At 38.1% G+C, this 19,143-nt stretch overlaps 2 protein-coding genes across 2 annotated transcripts; both read right to left on the bottom strand.

Moving 5' to 3' along the window:
* Positions 1–5,926: 5,926 nt before the first annotated feature.
* Positions 5,927–7,515, bottom strand: LOC110278768 (serine/threonine-protein phosphatase 7 long form homolog). Its single transcript, XM_021137022.2, has 3 exons — positions 6,953–7,515; positions 6,590–6,677; positions 5,927–6,496 (listed from the first exon to the last, which is right to left on the bottom strand). The coding sequence occupies exons 1-3, from the start codon at positions 7,513–7,515 to the stop codon at positions 5,927–5,929; spliced, it is 1,221 nt and encodes a 406-aa protein (XP_020992681.2).
* A 2,790-nt stretch (positions 7,516–10,305) lies between these two features.
* LOC107481004 (UTP--glucose-1-phosphate uridylyltransferase) lies at positions 10,306–16,261 on the bottom strand. The gene is made up of 21 exons (XM_016101207.3): positions 15,998–16,261; positions 15,801–15,848; positions 15,525–15,616; positions 15,336–15,426; positions 14,835–14,895; positions 14,655–14,732; positions 14,522–14,572; positions 14,347–14,420; positions 13,575–13,647; positions 13,396–13,453; positions 13,238–13,284; positions 13,075–13,140; positions 12,751–12,783; positions 12,266–12,318; positions 12,114–12,189; positions 11,978–12,034; positions 11,811–11,894; positions 11,632–11,730; positions 11,450–11,554; positions 10,620–10,691; positions 10,306–10,539 (listed from the first exon to the last, which is right to left on the bottom strand). The coding sequence occupies exons 1-21, from the start codon at positions 16,078–16,080 to the stop codon at positions 10,513–10,515; spliced, it is 1,428 nt and encodes a 475-aa protein (XP_015956693.1). The 5' UTR covers positions 16,081–16,261; the 3' UTR covers positions 10,306–10,512.
* Positions 16,262–19,143: the final 2,882 nt, after the last annotated feature.

The following is a 19,143-nucleotide window of genomic DNA, read 5'->3' as shown; positions in this document are numbered from 1 at the left end:
CAGGTAGTGATGGCTATAATATGAACTTCATAAAGAAATGTTGGGATGAGCTTGGTTAGGAGTTTACTGCAGCTATGTTAGGCTTTTTTCAGAATGCAAAGCTACCAACAGATGCTAATGTTACTTGGGTGGCGCTAGCTCCAAAATTTGTGGAGGCCAAGGAAATCAAAGACTTAAGACTGATTAGTATGGTTGGTTGTGTCTATAAGGTGATATCCAAAGTGCTGGTAAGAAGAATGCGATTAGTGATGCCGTATCTAGTGGGGAAGACTCAGTCTGCGTTTGTAAAGGGTCGCAAAATACATGATGGTGCCCTCATTGCTTGTGAGACGGTCCAATGGCTTAAGCTGCGAAAGAAGCAAGCGGCAATTGTTAAACTAGACTTTCAGAAAGCCTATGATAGAGTGAGATGGAGCTTTGTGGATATAGTGCTACAGAAGATGAGTTTTGGTCTTATATGGAGGACCTGGGTGAAGGAATGTGTGACTACAGCATCTATGTCAGTGTTGATCAATGGGTCACCAACCAAGCCGTTCAAGATGGAGAGGGGCCTCAGACAAGGCGATCCTCTCTCTCCTTTCCTGTTTGTTCTTGTTGTTGACGTTCTACACATGATGGTGGGGGAGGCGGTTAGGAATGGCAGAATTTCTCCACTGCTGGTGCCTGGTGGGAAGGGACAATATAGAATTGTCGCATCTCTAATTTGCAAACAACACAATCTTATTTTGTCCACAGGAAACAGAGACGCTAGTGAATTATAAGAGGCTCTTGCATTGTTTTGAGTTAATGTCTGGCCTGAGTATCAACTTTGAAAAGTCGAGCCTAATTTCAGTCAATTGTGAGAAGGAATGGGTGATGAATATGTGTGGTCTATTGGAATGTGCCGAAGCGGTATTACCTGTCAGGTACTTTGAAATTTCTCTTGGCGCTAATCCTCGGTTGGTGAAGACTTGGAAACCAATCATAGACAAGGTGGAAGACAAGCTGAGCTTATGGAAAGCTAGATCTCTCAACAAAGCGGGTAAGTTGGTCCTCATAAAATCTGTTCTCAATAGCCTGTCGGTTTACTACTTAAGCCTGTATAAGATGCCAAAGGGGGTTGCAGAAAAGATCATTGGACTTTAAAGAAGGTTCTTGTGGAGTAAAGAAGATGGGAATAACGGGATACCACTGGTGAAATGAGAGGTAGTTCAAGCTCCGAAAAAGTTAGGTGTCTTGGGGGTGGGAGATGCTCTAATTAGGAATGCGTTGCTTCTATTCAAGTGGTGGTGGCGCTTCTCAAAGAAAGATTGCCCGCTTTAGAAGAAGGTTGTATGCTCTTGTAACCAGTTGGACCCAACTATAATGTTGTCAAACCAACCTTTGCCATCAAGGGGGGCCGTGGAAAGATATCTGACAGCTTAATATTAAGGAGCAACAAGCAAGAGATATGATGACCAGGGGTCTGTCCATAGAGGTGGAAAATGCCAGAAACATTCGTTTTTTGGAGGATGCTTGGTTACAAGGTGGCTCTTTGAAAGATTGTTTTCCGAGACTCTTCTCTGTTTCAAATCAACAAGGATCCGTAATAGGGGACTGTGGGTTTTGGGATGGGCTAGAGTGGATATGGGACTTCCAGTGGAGGAGAGAACGCTTCTAATGGGAGTTAGAGTTGCTCAATCAACTTCACGACCAGTTACGGGTGTTAAGGTTATCGGTTGATAGAGAGGATTCAGTTGTATGGAAATTTGATAAAAAAGGTGTTTTTTCTACTAATTCTTTTTTGCAGGTGCTACAGAAAGAGACTCTCTCAGACGATATCACGAGTTACAACTTTACAAGCTCCATTTGGAGAGGCTTGGTTCCTCCAAGAGTTGAACTATTTGTATGGTTTGTGCTATTAGGTAGGGTCAACACGAAGGAGAGGCTGAGTAGACTCGGCATTGTTAATCATCATGACAATATATGTGTGTTGTGTAAAAAGGACATAGAATTTGTACATCATTTATTTTTTACTTGTGAGTTTACGTGGCAGGTGTGGTGTGCTTGGTTGATGTGTACTGATAGAGCATGGGCCATCCTGGGAATCGTTAATGAGTTCTTTGAGAGTTGGACTAGAGTAACAGGTGGGAAGTCTGAGCAAAAGAAATAGCTGATAGGATTCTGTGCGGTTATTTAAAACATCTGGTTGGGGCGGAATAGCAGAATTTTCCAGACAGTAGAGACAAGTGTTGAAGGAGTAAAGATTTTGTCCTCCTTGAGTTACAAGGAATGGTGTGGAGTTTATCCGTTTGGTTGTTGATGGCAATGCCGGAGATGACAACAGATTACAACTTTTTTATACGAGTCGAGACAAACTGAGAATTGTCATATGTCAATTTGTCCAATTACAAGAGCAACAACTAAGAGAATAAAAGAAGGTTTTGCAAATATGACTAAATCATGTGTTCAGAAGATGCATCAAGAATTGGGCAAGATAATTATTAACGATTGTCAAAAGTCAAATGTCTTACTATTTTACAAGATGCATTGAAGATTCTCATTAGTCAAGATGAATTAAAAGAGACATCACCTTCTTGGAATTTATTTTATGTTTATTTTATTTTTGTTGTTTGTTTGTTTTAGGCCCAGTTATGATTTGACCCATTTTATTATTCTAGTGAACTTATGAGTTAGGGTTTTAAATTTAAGAGGTATAAAAACCCTCTAAAACTTGGTAGCCACTTTTTTTCCTTAATTTTTTATGAATGAAATTTTCTTTGAGTTTCTTTGAGAAACTTGGGTGTGAACAGGTGAGGTAGAGTGATTCTCTTAGCTGTTGTATCAGGAAATCAAATTGAGGTAGAGGAGTTCCTTTCTTTGATCTTCCATCTTATCCTGGGTTACGTTCCGTATCATTTGGTATCAGAATTCAGGTATTAGATTAATTTTCATTAATCTATGTTTATCCTTCTTGTGTTCTAAATAAATTTAAAAAAAAATCCAGCCACGCAAAGACAGTTTATCCTTCTGCCTTTTTTTTTCTTGTTGATTGACTTTTAATTCCTTTCCCTAAGATTATTGTCTGTCCTTGCTGCCTTTGTGTTCCTTATTATTCTTTTCATCATTTCTTTCTTATTAGTTTATTATCTTCCTTCTCATTATTAAAAAAAAGAGTACGAAGTTTCTTCTTATTATTAGTAAATTTTCTCTTGCCAACACATTTTGAGTACCAAAAAAAAGAGAGAGCACGTACTTTAAAGTTTATGCACGAGCACTTCAGCAAAGTTAAAAAAAAAGCGTTGTGTTCTTCTAAAAAAACAAAGCAACAATCTCCAAAAAAAAATAATTACATACGTTGTTGTTGTTGTTGTTATTATTATTATTATTATTATTATTATTATTATTATTATTATTATTATTATTATTATTATTATCCTTATCTTTTGTCTTTTGTGTCTTTGTCCCTTTTTATTATCCTTTCATCTTTTTCTCTTATCGTTGCATCGGATTTTCTCTATCTTTTATTTTTATTTGATGTCTAAAGTACAACAGTCAAAGAGATTCAAGAGTGGTAAGTTCAATAGAAGGTAAAAGCCAATTTTGAGAATAAACACGAGTGTCCATCTTTGAGTGAATGAGCGAGTGATTGTGAGGTCCTTTTTATAAATTTTTGTTACAGGTTCATAGTTATGGCAACTCATTCCGAAGATACTGTAGTTGACATGGAGTTGATGCAAAGGGCCATTCAACACTTAACTAATCGCTTGATTGAATTGGAAGCATGGAGTTAAGAGGTGACACAGACACTATCCAAGAATACTAAACAAAGACCTTTCCGGAATCGGCGTCCAAATCATGTACCTTCTGATGATGACTCTGATGGGGTTCTAACACCTCGACATAAAAGTCAAGATAGCAATATCAACGCCATCAAGATGCAAATACCACCATTCAAAGGGAGAAATGATCTTGAAGTTTATTTGGAGTGGGAACGTAAGGTGGAAAGAATTTTTGCTTGTCATAATTACTCGGAAGCAAAGAAAGTTCGTTTGGCAGCAGTTGCATTCTCTGACTATGTCTTGCTTTGGTGGGATGAACTGGTGAAGACAAGACGGAGGAATGATGATCACCCTATAGAGTCTTGGGATCTTATGAAGCGCCTCATGAAGAAACGATTTGTGCCATCATACTACTACAGGGAAGTGCATCAGAAGTTACATTGACTGACTCAAGGATCCAAGTCCGTTGAAGACTACCATAAGGAAATGGAGATGCTTATGATTACTGCCAACATAGAAGAGGACACTGAGGTTACTATGGCACGATTTGTAGGTGGTTTGAATAGAGCGATTACTGATGTGGTGGAGTTACACCATTATGTGGAGATGGAGGATTTAGTTAGTATGGCCATGAAGGTGGAGAGGCAACAACAAAAAAGAACACCAAGAGGATTGTCTCATGCTAATCCCAAGTGGGACTATCGTGGTGCTGACACAACAAAGACTACGGGTATTGAATCCAATGCATTGCTTGATGCTACGAAGAAGAAAGGTAATTCTAACTCTTCTTCTGCTACTTCTAGGCATCGGGATATTAAATGCTTCAAATGTCATGGTATGGGTCATTATGCTAATGAATGCCCAAACAAGAGATTGATGGTTATTAGAGGCGATGATATTATGTCTGATTCTGATCATGGTGATGATTCTGATCATAATATTATGCCACCTTTGGAGGATTGTTCTGATGGTGATGTTGAGTATGCAGTCCATGGTGAATCTCTTGTTGTTAGACGTGCTTTGAATTTGCAGGTGAAAGAAGATAGCCTAGAGCAACACCAAAATCTTTTTCACACTAGATGCTTGGTGGATGGAAAAGTGTGTAGTCTGATTATTGATGGCGGGAGTTGGACTAATGTGGCTAGTACACTTATGGTGGAGAAATTGGGTTTGACATGTGTTCGACATCCTAAACCATATACGTGTAGTGGTTGAATGACAGTGGAGAGATCAAGGTTGACAAACAGGTGACAATTGCATTCTCTGTTGGAAAGTATGTTGATGAGGCATTGTGTGATGTGGTGCCAATGCAAGCTTGTCATTTATTACTGGGGAGACCTTGGCAGTTCGACCGTCAAGCATTTCATGATGGTCACACGAATCGATTCTCCTTTGATTTTAATGGTCGCAAGATCACTCTTGCTCCTTTATCACCTAAGGAGGTTTACCTTGACCAGTTGAAGTTTCACCAGGATACCAAGGGGAACATGGGATGTGAGATCACAGAAAAATCTGAGAGAAAAGAGGCTATGAGAGAAAAGAATATTGCAAAAGGCCCAAAGGTGAATGAAAAGAAAGAAAAGAGTCAATGTCATAAGAGTAGTACAAATACAGAGAAAATTGAGAAAGTTGAGAGCAAAGTGTGTTTCTTTGAAAAAAAGAGAGATTTAAAGAGTGCTTTAATAGGCAAGAAAGCTTTGTTTATGGTTCGATTTAGGGATACTTTATTCTCTGACACTGACCTTAATCCAAATTTGCCAAATAGCTTTGTCTCTTTGTTACAGGAATTTGCTGATGTCTTCCCTACTGACATGCCATGTGGTTTGCCTCCATTACGTGAGATTGAGCACCAAATTGATTTTATTTCTGGTGCTAGCATTCCTAATAGACCATCCTATAGGAGTAATCTTGAAGAGACAAAGGAGCTTCAAAGGCAAGTGGAGGAGTTATTAGCTAAAGGTCATATTAGGGAGAGTATGAGTCCATGTGCTGTACCAGTTTTGTTGGTTCCAAAGAAGGATGGTACTTGGCGAAGAATCATAACAAGACCTTCTAATCAATAAAATGCACACTCTAGCAATTCCAAGGGAGGACGACTCGGGAGACTAATACTCTCGGTTATAGATTGTAGGATTGTTTGGTACGAAGTTTAAGTGTCGATTAGACTATACTCACGATCATATTCATTAGTGAATTCTAAATCGACATGCTAAATTTCGTTTATCACTACGACATGTCCCAACTCGAGCTCTCCTCTCAACCCGACGCCTGTCAGGAACGTCATCAACTCGGTCCATATCTGGAACTCGGCCGGCACCCCTCTGCGTCGCCTCAGCCGGAATAGGAATACCTCTCGGATCCCCCAAGTACATCTCAGGTGACAAGAACCTCTTTCCATGCTGATGCCACCAGGCCAAGAACTCATGTGAGGGTCTCGGGTCAGCAACAACATCGAACCGTAAAACGTGATCTGCACGTGTCTCCCAGTGAAGATGCCAATGCTGTAAATGGGACGGGAACCAACAGTCACCACCTCTCTCATCCTTCGACATCAAGAAGTTGATGTTCAGGGCGGGATGTGGGGGAGGCTGTACGCCCCCGAACTGCGGTAACACTCTATCAACCTGATGCCACTCAACAACCGCAAAATATATCAGGGACGTCACACACTGCCATAACATCGTATGCCGAGGCTCCAAGACCTCCGGATGGACAACCTGGAGGATGTCGGGTGTGCTGTAGGGCATCCATATGAACTGAAAAAAGCAAATTAAATCCATTTGACAAATTTGTTAAACCATATAAACTGAAAGAAGCAGTAACTACACATATGAGCTTAGCGTACTTACATCCCGAGCCTGTAACAAGTCGATCCTCAGTCGAGCCATCTGGACCCAAGGTCCCTTCTCGCTAATCCCAGGATTGTATCCTGACCACCTGCATAGGAAATTAAACATAGTATTGCATTCATGAATGATTCTAAGAGGAATAAAGTTGCATGCGAAATTGTAAATACATAAAATAAGGGTAAATTGTATAATAAGATAGTGGTACCTCGAACAAAGGGGCCAGCTAAACGCATCATACCCAGCAGGGCTAAAACCAGGAAACCGCCAAAAGATCCAAGACTAAAGTAATTGTAACGGCCCAACTAACTTCACGACATGTCGGTTGGCCACTCGGCACATGCACCTATACAACCATGCTAGTGCCCCCGACCCCCAACTATAGCCCCCATCTCCTCAAGCCGAGCCACAAATGGTAACCATCTGATGTGAATACGATTGCCAGACTTGTCGGCAAACAGTTGGGTGCCCAACAACATCATGATATAGGCACGGGCAAAGCGCCTGACCGTCTCCTCATCTGCCCCCTCGGGGCACTCTCCAAAGGTCTCCTGGAACCAGGTGCAGTTCACAGCGAACTTCTGTATCTGGTTCGCGGGAGGTAACACAACGAGCAACTCATGGAACCACTGCCACGCTGGCCTGCCACCCTCTATGTATACGTGGAAGTCTGTCAGGCAACCACTGACGTAACGTCCATCTACTGGCAACCCCAACTGATAAGCGACGTCCTGAAGCGTGATGGTGCACTCTCCGAACGGCATGTGGAACGTGTGCGTCTCCGGATGCCACCGCTCCACGAAGGCACTCACAAGGGGCTCGTCCAATCTAAACCATCTGTCGTTCAGTCTCGCAAGATGGTATAATCCGGCCATCTGCAAGTACGGAACGTACCTCTCATCTAGTCGCATCCCCTGCTGCCGTCGCATGCTCGATATGCAATGCTGGGGCTGGGCATTATTGACCACATAAATATTTTGAATTACAATACCACTAACAGATAAAATTCATAACGTAAACAATTAACATATATAGTCAAACGCTAACAGAATTTCTTACAAAAACCGCAAACATAGACCTTTTCTGTAAAATACATGCAGAAAATAATGGTGGTAAACCACTAGCAAAACCACATGCTAACACCGCATGCAGAAAATCACTAACATAATCCACATTCAAATCCACTAAAAAAAAACCACATGCAAAACCACTCAGTTAACCACCTCCAATACCACCACCCGAAACCGCTAACATAAGCCGCTAAGAAAGAACCACCCAAAATCGCAAACATAAACCACCAAAAAAACCGAAAACAAAACCACTAGAATAAACCACATGCAATACCACTAGCCTAACCCACTAACATAAACAGCCAATAAAACCGCATGCAAATCAGCTCAAATAAACCACTATCAATACCGTTATCAAAAACCACTGACATAAATCACTATAAAAAACCACTAACCTCGTCGTTGATCACCCCTGCGATATGAGCAACTCCATCTAGTCGATACAGCCTTCCCGGATCGTCCCCCATCGCCTGACTTTGCCTCTCCACTCTTTCTCGGACCAATTCTGGATCGTTTTCTCTGGGATTTGGTGGGGTGTGAGAATGGAAAAGTGGTTCGAATGACCTTGACTCGAACTCCTTATATAGGCTACTCCCTTGTAATTCGAATTATATCGTTTCGAATTACTATTAGTTTCGAACATTGAGTAATTCGAATCAACTTGATTCGAACTACCTTAAAAGCTCGAATCTCTACTAATTCGAATTGATTCGACTCGAATTATACGTTTATAATTCGATACATATCGACTCGAATTATATGTTTATAAATCGTTACATATCGATTCGAATTACGTGTTGCGAATTGCTTTGAGTAATTCGAATTAAGTCAATTCGAACTACGTTGAAATCAAATTCGAGTCGTATTGATTCGAATTACATATAATTGTTCTTTGGCGGATTCATGAATCAAAATTTCATTTGGCTGATTTGGATAATTTTGAACCCCATTTGGCACATATAGGTTTTTTACCCTAAATTTTATGATCATCATTGATCAAAATGATCTTGAGACTAACAACATCGAATTGTTAACAAATCAATGTCTATAAAAAAAATTATTGAGCCATACTGAAATCCAAACGTTTTCTCATTCTGGTCTAAGACAAGGTTCAAGCATTTCATGCATTCTTAATTCAGGGAACAAAATATCGAGGCTAATAGAAATAGAGTATGTAATATAATAGATCAAGATTAAGAAGATCAAGACAAAGTTGTTAAGTGATAGTCAAGCTTAGTTTGTTTTCAATTATGTTATTCTATTTTCTATTTTCAATAGAATTCTATGGTAGCTTGCTATATATAGCAAAGTTACTTCATCTATTGTAACACATCCAATTACTCAATAATAAATCAACAATTTATTTCAGCTCTTGGTTTCATTAAAAACTCTTTCATGGTATCAAGAGCATAGTTAAAAGATCCATGGCCTCAATCATCCCTCATCAAAACCCAGCCACTTCTTCTTCTTCTTCCCCTTTTCCTCAGTCCTTTACTGCATTTGTTCTTGATAAATTGACTGAAAACACTTTTACTTGGATTTGCATTTTGTTCGTGAGAAGGTTAATCAGAATCAATTGAAGGTTGTGTACATACCCTCTATAGAACAAGTTGCTGACATTTTCACTAAAGCCTTATCAACTCCTACTTTTGAGAAGTTTCGTTTCAAACTCAAGGTTATTTCCAAAATCACCATGAGTTTGAGGGAAGGTAATAGAGATAGAGTATGTAATATAACAGATCAAAATCAAGAAGATCAAGATCAAGAAGATCAAAACACAATTGTTAAGTGATAGTCAAATCTAACTTATTTTCAATTCTGTTATTCTGTTTTCTATTTTCAACAGAATTCTATGGTAACTTGCTATATATAACAAAGTTGCCTCATCTATTATAACACATCCAATTACTCAATGATAAATCAACGATTCATTTCAGCTCTTTGTTTCATTGAAAACTTTTTCAGAGGCAATATACGAACTCACTAACTAAGGATCTAAGGAGTTGCATTTCAACATACATACTGAGTGTATTCCATTAGAATCTAACATGAAAAATACCAATTTTCCTCTATCTCATTTCCTCTGAAATTTTGATTTGTGAGTGTTTGTAAGGAAGAAAATTAGAAGAAAGACTAATGAGGAAAGCAGCAATGATTGATTGTTCTCTCTCTTTTCTGTTATTCTGCATTCTCTCCCTCTTTTCTCACAGAACTTTCTCTTCTTTTGCATTTTCCACGCTCCTCTATAATCATTCCTCATTTATCAGATTATACTCTCTTCAATTTATACCATATATATATATAGCACTGTTCCATTGAGTTTCTATAATAAAAATCCTTACATCTCTTTCTTTGGAAATTCATACCACGCTTCCTGCATTAGTTTCTGCAATTTTAGTTTTCACCCTTCCAGTGTTCATCAAGTCAAGTTTTTAGAGCTTGATTCCTGGCCTTGCGGTGAGACCCCGGGATCCTTCAGCTCCCTGAAATTCATTTATTTTTCTCTTAATTCACTTCCCTGCATAAAAAATTAGGCAATGTTTGTGTAGGCCAATACTTATTTCATATCTATAGCCAAGGGAAATACCATTTCACGTTTAGTGCTTGTTAGTTTATTTTAGTTCTGTCCAACAAATTATTATACAAAAATGGTCTAAAACATGGTCCTCCTTGAGTCCTTGTCAATTGCTCACAAATCACACATTTAATGGAAACTTTACAAAGTTAACCGTAAAGCTCCATATGCAGATAACCTCAACAAAAACTACTTTATTTTTCTTTTCCTATGCAGCTTAAAAACAATACATAAAATAGCCCAAGACTGCCAGGCTACACATCAACACTCCATTAGTTTCCTCACAGATCCTCTGGGCCATTAATTTCCTGCGCATCACAATTCAAGGTACTTAAAACGATGAACTTATAAAACACTGCCCTTTTGTACACTAAAGTTGGTAAAATACCTTGTTTGCAATGACAGCTTTGTCAGGTATTTCCAGCTTTACACCCGACTTTGCGACGATACTTACTTTTCCCTGTACCAAACCACGAGGATAACAGCTATCAAAAGCCAATTAAAAAAAGTTTCATAGCCTCAACTGATGAGCGATTTTTTTCCCCCTTATCAAGGCAGAAAATGAATTGCTAGCAATGAAAACATAAAAGAGGAACCCTCATCGGAGGGTTCACTTCGGGGTAGCTTGAAGCCTTGAACGTCAATTAAATATAACATGATCAGTATTCTGTTATTCAAAGTTTACTTTCATACAACCACCACAACCAAACCTCATGCTTCTAGTTAAACTTAGATACATGATTAAACGATGCTATAACTATGTCTTAAGTAAATGCTTTTCATTTTTTCATAGCATAATGCTTTTGTTTTTTAATTAAGCCTATAGACTTCAATATCAGGTATAACTATAAGAATATCAAACTGTGTATAAGATATTCCAACTTTATATGGTTCCTATTTCAAAATTTTAGCATCAGGCTTATATTAGAAAAACAATTCTGGGTTCCTAAAACAGGATAATGCAACTCTGACTTTAATCATTGCAAGGGGAATTCCTTTGGTGCATATGCACGTGGATAGGGGAGGGGAAATAGAGGATTTGCTGGATGATCAAACTTCCAATATGATCATCACAATTACTCTAATCCTGAAGAATGTGGACCATAACAATTGGGCTACGAAAATTTGGAGTACAGAAATTTTATCACTATTAAGCAACAGTAAGCATTTCTCTACCCCGTAAAATAACCAAAATAATATGAGGATTAGATCCCAAACCTTGAGGACAACACCAGCTCCAAACCATACATCGCCTGCCACTTTTAAGCTGTCGAGCTCAACTATACTAGGGATTGACTTAAAACGATTCAAGAAGTTGCTAACCTGTGAACGAGATTGGGAACATCAATAATTGCATTAACCATGTTATACAATGTAGTCGGTGTTATATAGATCTTAACCTTCTTAAATTCTGGCCCCAACTCAATAGATGGGTTTTCTGGATTTGCCCTTGCTGGGTTCCTAGTAACAAATCCATCCTGTAAAGTGTAGAGGTCAGACTGCAAAACAAGAAAAACTACATTTAACGAAAGATCAAGTACCAATCAATTTCCAATCACTTGAATAAAAAAACCATAACCTGGACAAGCAGCAAATCTGAAGTTGCCTTCACCGGAAGGAAGCGGGATCGAGGAACATTAATTCCAATAGCCTTGTCAAAGAACTGTTAAGAGAGAGAAATGTCAGAGCACTAAACAGTTTCAACATTAAGATCATTTTAGTAACATGTTAATATGCATTCAGTACCCTTATTGCTGCACCAGCTGCAGTTTCTAGCTGAAGAACTTTTACTCCATCAACTTCCTAAAACTCACGTGTCAGCAATTTTCCAAATAAAATGGAAAGATGAGCTATTTCACATCTATAAGTATGCAATATACACCTTTGGATTAGGAATAATCTCCATCTTAAGAGCATCAGCTTCAACAAGTCTTTTAACTGCCTTCAAGTTCACCCACCTGTAAATTGTATGTTATCAATACCCCAAAAGAGCATATAATCTAAAATAACTAGATAGCTAACCAAAAAACATACAAATTATTTGTGTTGAAAATTTTGAACTTCTCGATCGACTTGAATTCATTGACCTGCATAAAAGATAGCATCATATGTTAAAGAAATAATTGTTGTGTCAATCAAAGTTCTAGACTTGTATTTGGAACATGATTCTAACTTAAATTCCTAATGTAGGTGTCATTATCAAGCAAAATCATCTTAAACCATCAATGTTTATAGTGCATAAATGATGATGGGAATTATTTTAACAACTGATGATTGTATTTCATATCATCGATGGTTATCAGTTAGTAGCAGCTGAATATTCATATATGTCTAGTAATAAGTGCTCCTGAATTTCTAATTTCCTATCATGGGAGACACCATTTCCTACTTCATTAGAGAAACCGGAAAACAGAGCTCATCATAGAAAATAACTAAATAATGCCCTAAAGCAATTTCCCCCCTCCACTTGGGAACTAGGGATGATTCAAAAGAGAATATGAGAGAGATTAGTAGCTCACGTGTTCATCTGGGACTTGGGCAATCTCCAGCAACTGCATTAGAGAATCAAAGATAAGCATCACTTATTGACACTATTGCAAATTTCGAATGGACAATACAGTTTTAAAATTTTGTTTTAAGGCACAGAAACCAAAAATGCTTTAGAGCGGGGCAATTATCAAACTAGCAAGCAAAATATCTTTCCCCTTCGAATTTTCGGATAAAATTTGTGGAGGATTTATTAAGAGGAGCAGTTTTTAAGTTAGACATTTGCAACCATCACAGTACAGATTTAATCAGCTAAATCTTGATTGAGAAGTGGTGATTCAGCAATGGTTACGTGCCTGAACTCTTCCTTCATAAGAAATCAAAGTGCCACCCTTCACATCAGCCAATGTTTTGGGAGTCACCTGCATAACAGGCACCAAAAAATATAGGTAAATTAATCAAAATCATGTGAGGTCTACAGCTCAAAGGCAGTTGCTGATGATAATGATCGTTCTTCACCTCCATGCAGTATTCATTCTTGTTCTGGATCAAATGATTTAAGATTTCTAAATTAACCAGTCAAGGAGGCTGGATGATACTAAAGGTACCACCTTCATATAGAATTGAAAAGCAGTACAACCAAAAATGAAGAAGCGCGGAATATTAAATAAGGATACTCAAATCAACTACAGCACCCAAGTTATCTGAATTGGCAACAAACACGTACTCCTTACCCTGTAAGAGGGAAAAAATGGGGGGAAAACAGTGATAGTTACGATTCTTAAAAAGAAAAAAAGGGTGAAATATAAGACTTTGTCCATCCACAAATAAAAATAAATTGAGTTCTGGTGTAAACCTGTGACAATAGTGCATCAAGTTTTCCACTATTCAGTAATGATGGGAAGACATCTCCATGGCCAGGAGGGTACCTATGCATGAAGGAATTACTCATAAACCAAGCTTAGGAAGCTATGAGCAAAGACATGCTCAAAGGCCAAAGTTATGGCAGCTGACTAACGAACACATGACAAATTCCACAACAACAACAACAAAGCATGTGTTCTACTTCCAGTATAACCATAATATGATAATATACGTGTTTAAGATGTACTTGGAATATGATATTACTTAAATTTGATAGATATTTTATGCCAAAGTTTGTGCCTAATTGTGTCACATCATATACAACTCGGGGTACACTAATAACAGCCCTGAAATAATGATGACTGCCAAAACAAAACAGACAATATAAACTACAAATGTTCCCTCCCATGCATGAAAAGTCAATTTAATTCAGATTGTTATCTCCGGGATTGCTGAAACATGACATTGAAATGCAGGAGACAAATCACATACCAAAAACAACGAAAGTTGTTCAACTGAGCTCCCAAGTGTAGTTAATTGGCCATAGATTCATATCTTTCTGAATCTGAATAGCCATCTAAATAGTAGTTTAAAGGATAGATATGCTATGTAAGTATCTAAATCAACCTCTGATTCATCAACAAACTATATTTATAGCCGTCCTGGACTGCCAATTCAAAGGGAGAGAAATACATGACTCGAGTGACACTAGTTACATCAATGCAGTTGAATAACAAAGGCAAAATACACAAATGAAATCATACCACCCATCTCTGCCAGTCTGCCCTTTGGATGGGAATGGCAAAAAGTCATCAACAACCAATCGGGGATATTGGCTCTGCATAAATTTGAATTTGCAAAACCAATCTCAGATGAGAATTTAGAGCTTGAATTCTAAAAAAAAAAACAAAATGAAGCAAGAAACTAAGTGATACAAACCTGGTTAAAGGTATGAATCTCAATGTTTGAGCTCTTGTATTTTTCAACAATCTACAGATAGTTAAATTGTTAGATCCGCAATAATTTATCGCATAATTCCAGCCAGAAGAGTTAAAAGAAAATTTTTATATACCTTTTGAGTGTCATCATGAGTGTTGAATGAGTTCATCAACAGCAACGGAACATTGCTTCCATATTTGGCATTGAGGTTCTACAACAATTTATGTTATCAGTGGAAAGTGCACACGAAGTGTATTTATCAGTGGAAAGGACACAAAATAAAGGTCAAGCAAAGAGAGGACCGTAAACTAACCTCAATTTGGATAACAATTAAATCAAGAAAAGTCAGCCCATCACGAACTTCAATGACAGATCTGCATTACATTTATACATAAATTAAGAGTTACAGACATGCCATGGAACAATGTGATATGATATATTAAAAAATAGTTTCCATAATTTTTCTCGTTCACGAATCTATAAACTTTCATGACAATACTAATAATAAAGTGACGAAGTCTAGCTTGAAAGGAAATTATTTTTTAATTTCCTTCTTTTTACTGGTGATTAAATAACCAAGCTGAAAAACCAATCGAAACGCCTAGTGATGTTCCAAATTCTAGTCAATAGAGTTTATCAGACTGATCATTGCGATAAGCATCAAAGAAGCACGAACCAGACATTCATTGGCAACATCAGACAGATGATCTTAATCTTTAAATCACATACTGAAAATTCCGCATCTAAAGTAAGCATAAAAAAATACAAATAATTACAATAAACAAGTAAAATAATAAAATCAGATTCGGCATACTTTGGACCAGTGCAACCCATAGTTGTCCCCAAGCCTCCATTGAGCTTAAGCACCACAAGCTTGTCCAAGAGGCTCTTCACCTCGGAAGAGGCTGCACCAGTTTCAGTTCAGGCAGCAAACACATTGATTAGTCACATCGGATTCAGATAAACCAATCAGACAAAAGAAAAACGCGAAAAAGAAACTTACCTTTAGGAGTTGGCGCTAGACTGTCATAAGGCACAACGACTTCATCCGTAGGCGTCTGGATCTTGCTCCACTCAACATGTTGAGCTTCGCCACTGCGATCCATCGTCATGCATGAAAATCGATCAAGCTAATCAGACTCAAAGTAAAATGAAATTCTCCGCCATAACGTAGCAATTAGCATAGTTCGAGAGTAAAAGACACATGCTGAGTGAATCTAATCATTATCATTAATCATGATTTAACATTAAGTAAGATTCCTGAAATAAGGATCCAGACCTGAGGTAACGAGAGACGAGGTTGATGAAGCCGTTCTTCTCATTCTCACTGCCAAAAAACAAATCAAGTTCCGATTGGAAATCGCGACAAAATTTGGCGCGCAAACAGCGATTTTCACAAGAATACAAAGGAGAAAAGAGATCGAGAGAAAAAGAAGTAAAAGGAAGCAGAAATGCGCTATGAATGGAGTATAGAACCTGATTTGGCTCAATCCGGCAACTGCAGATTTGAGATTGGAGAGCTTGTCGGTATCGGCGGGGCTGAGAGTGGCGGTGGCCATTGGCGAAGAAGAAGGAGAAGAAAGTTCCAGAAGAGAGTGTGTTTCTGTGTGTCAGTGATGGGTATAGGGAGAGATGCGAATAAAGGGAGAGAGTGGTGGTGTGGTTATAAGGGAGATGAAAGAGATCGAGGGGTGTGGTGGTGATTTCAGAGGTTGACAGACAAACAAAACGTTAATGCTTATTTAGACAGAATATGCACCGGAATATTTATACGTCACACGGAATTTTAAGGCCTTGTTTGGTTGGAGCCACGGCTCAAATGTGTAATAAACTGAAGTGGATTTTGTATTTGACAGTTTCAAAAGTTGCTTTCTTTTTCTTTTTTTTTTTCAAAATAATTTTTTAAAAGTAGTAACATTTACATTAGATAATAAAATAAAAGTTGTCTCAATAAGTATAATCGTATAAGTTGTAATAATAAAATTATGAGTATTTATTTATTTTAGTCTTTGAATAATTTTAGATCAGATATTTTAATTTTAACTAAAATTAATTATTCGATTGATTTTTTAACAATTAATTTCATCATATCTCGCATAATTCTAACAGTTTAACACTGCAAATTCAAGCTATACAATACACATTCTACAACTTCAATATTAAAATCCTCAATTTGTTCTCAACCAATTCATACTTAGAAAACTAATGACTATATCTCTCAAGTACTTGTTCTCTTCGATGGACCCCATGAATTTAGACAGTAAGTTCGATTTGTTAAGATTTGTTGTCGTTGCCGCCATCTCCCTCCTCTTCTTCCTTGTCATCTCCATTGTCACATTGTCCACCACTCTAATTGCTTCTTTAAACTTGTTCTCCGAACCAATGTTCAGTAATCGCTTCAGTTTCCATATGAGCAACGACGATGACATTAGTTGCTGTACTGATAGCTTGGATGCGAGGTCGAAACTGTCTATTAGCTTGGACTCCGGGAAAGAAGGAATAAAGCACTCGAGATCTATTTCAAATGAGAATTTACATATAATGTCGAAAAAAATCTTCTCACGATGTTCTAATATCCAACAATCTATATTACTTGCCGGAAAGTGAAGAAAAATGTGCCCTTGAGATAGTTGTGTTGTGTAACTTGGTCTTGAGGATGTGGTGGACGTTGTCAGGATTGGAGGTGATGCTGTTATCGAAAACGTGGAGGTGGATACTTCTGGTGGGTGAAGTGCGGAAGACGTGAGTATACCAGTCACAGAGATTTGGGAAGTGTGTGGTTCATGACATATTGAGGTAGGTGCGATACGTATGGCAGTTATGCCATGGTTTGATCTTGGAGCTAAAGAGGAGGAAGGAAAAGATGGAGAAGAAGAATGTGAAGGTGAAAAAAAGAGAGAGTATGAATGTTAGGATTATGCGAGATATAATAGAAATTGAAAGAAAATGGTATCGTTTCTGAATAAAAGGGGTCATGGATTATTTTATCCCCTATTAAAATTGTCAGAAACTATTTTGTATTCCGTTATAATTGACGGAGCAAAGTACCTAAGTGACTGACAAAAATAATTGTTAAGAATTAATGGAGAATTAATTTTAGTTAGAGAATAAAGTATTTGATCCGAAATTTTGTGGGGACTAAAATAGATAAATATTCTAAAATTATAATTATAATAGGTGTTTTTTAAGAATATTCTTTTAAATTTTTTATCTATCAAATATAAAGTATTACACGCTTTAGAAAATAAAAAGCATTAATAACCTCTTAATCAAATTTACCCTACTCACCCAAAATAAAATCTCGCGTAATGTTTCATTTTCCTTTAATGCGTTAAGCTGGCATTAAAATATGATGATGATAACACCACCAAATTTAAAATTACCAAGAGACTTGTATCCAAACAAACCCTTAACAAATCTGAGGACGATAGAAGAACAAAGAACGAACGCCCCCGGCTTGTGCGGTTTTGAAAAAGAGTAGAGTAGCGGCCCTTTGACGCGAACATTGAGAAACTTGTTCTGAGCCCATTGGATCTGAAATTCAAATTCATATAGTCGATTGGGCCCTTTAGTTTGTCGTGGGCTTTTTCTACATTGTTGATGCCACCTCACGATTCTGGAAGCATCCGAGTTTCAACTGATATTTAATATTTTGGTGATTGTTAGGGTGCTTTACAAAATGGGGCTAATTTATTAAAATATATACTGTTACTGTGGGTAACCGGAGATAAATAAGAAGGATGGCGTTGGATGGTCCAAATGTACGAAGGAGGAGGACTCCGGATGGATCTGCAACTTGGGAGGCTCCGTCCGACTTGTTCGCGTGGATGAATGGGGGGTGGTACCTGCAAGGACACTCCGATGCCTAAGTTAGCAAGAGTGTGAGCAGGTCTAGAGAGTATTGGGCTTAGAGATACCTGAGGGGTGTCAGTGTATTTATAGTGGTGAGCCAATAACCACCGTTGGAGTAGTGCCGTATCTTTAGGGTGTTAACCGCCCCCATTATCCTGGGGAGGTTAAGATATGGCTTTATGAAGCGGTTAGAGAGATTTTAGGGGCGGTTACTCATTTGAATGAGTGTTTATCCGCCAGCTAATCTCATATCCGACTTCTTCAGACCAAGTCGTGGAACATGGGTCTTATAAACCGACGTGATTTTTGCGACCCTTCGCTTCTGACAGTTACGTCAATTCAAACGTCGTGTCCGTTGGGGAAGCATTGAGGGCTTTGGTAACGGTGCAATCTCATTAATGACTGCTCCGCTTTTACCATTATGCCCCTTAGCATGTTTATAAATACTTTCCCTCTCTTTCCTTTTTCCGTTTCTGCAATCTTTCAAACTTTTTCTTTCCTTGCTCGTGCTGTATTCTTGTGTTCAAAGATTTCCGTTTTCTCCAACCTTCATTTCTTCGGATAAAGGTTAGTTTTGTTTCTTCCATGTCATGCCTTATGTTTGCATGTTTTGTTTTGTGAGTGGATAGGTTGGTCTGTAGATTCTAGCTTCGTATCTCTCCTCTTTAGGGGCCGTGTTTTTTTTATTTTTCTTTTCTTTTTTCCTTTTGTAGGTTTCTGCCACTTTTCTTTATATATAAAAAAAATGGCTTCCGTAGATGTTCTTTCTC

Source organism: Arachis duranensis, chromosome 3, assembly GCF_000817695.3.
Source record: "Arachis duranensis cultivar V14167 chromosome 3, aradu.V14167.gnm2.J7QH, whole genome shotgun sequence".
Classification (NCBI taxonomy): Eukaryota; Viridiplantae; Streptophyta; class Magnoliopsida; order Fabales; family Fabaceae; genus Arachis; species Arachis duranensis.
The sequence above is the reverse complement of the archived record's forward strand: the minus strand, read 5'-3'. Positions and strand labels throughout refer to the sequence as shown.

What these genes read in the sequence shown, in the direction of transcription:
- LOC107481004 (XM_016101207.3), bottom strand. Translation starts at nt 16,080, where the DNA reads ATGGCCACCGCCACTCTCAGCCCCGCCGATACCGACAAGCTCTCCAAT. An exon ending in CTTATGAAGGAAGAGTTCAG is followed by an intron (nt 12,784 to 13,074) that starts GCACGTAACCAT and finishes TCTCTAATGCAG; the next exon opens with TTGCTGGAGATTGCCCAAGT. An exon ending in GAGCTGGTGTTGTCCTCAAG is followed by an intron (nt 10,692 to 11,449) that starts GTTTGGGATCTA and finishes GGTTTGGTACAG; the next exon opens with GGAAAAGTAAGTATCGTCGC.
- LOC110278768 (XM_021137022.2), bottom strand. Translation starts at nt 7,515, where the DNA reads ATGCGACGGCAGCAGGGGATGCGACTAGATGAGAGGTACGTTCCGTAC. An exon ending in GCTATAGTTGGGGGTCGGGG is followed by an intron (nt 6,678 to 6,952) that starts GCACTAGCATGG and finishes TTTCCTATGCAG; the next exon opens with GTGGTCAGGATACAATCCTG. An exon ending in ACTTGTTACAGGCTCGGGAT is followed by an intron (nt 6,497 to 6,589) that starts GTAAGTACGCTA and finishes TGCTTTTTTCAG; the next exon opens with TTCATATGGATGCCCTACAG.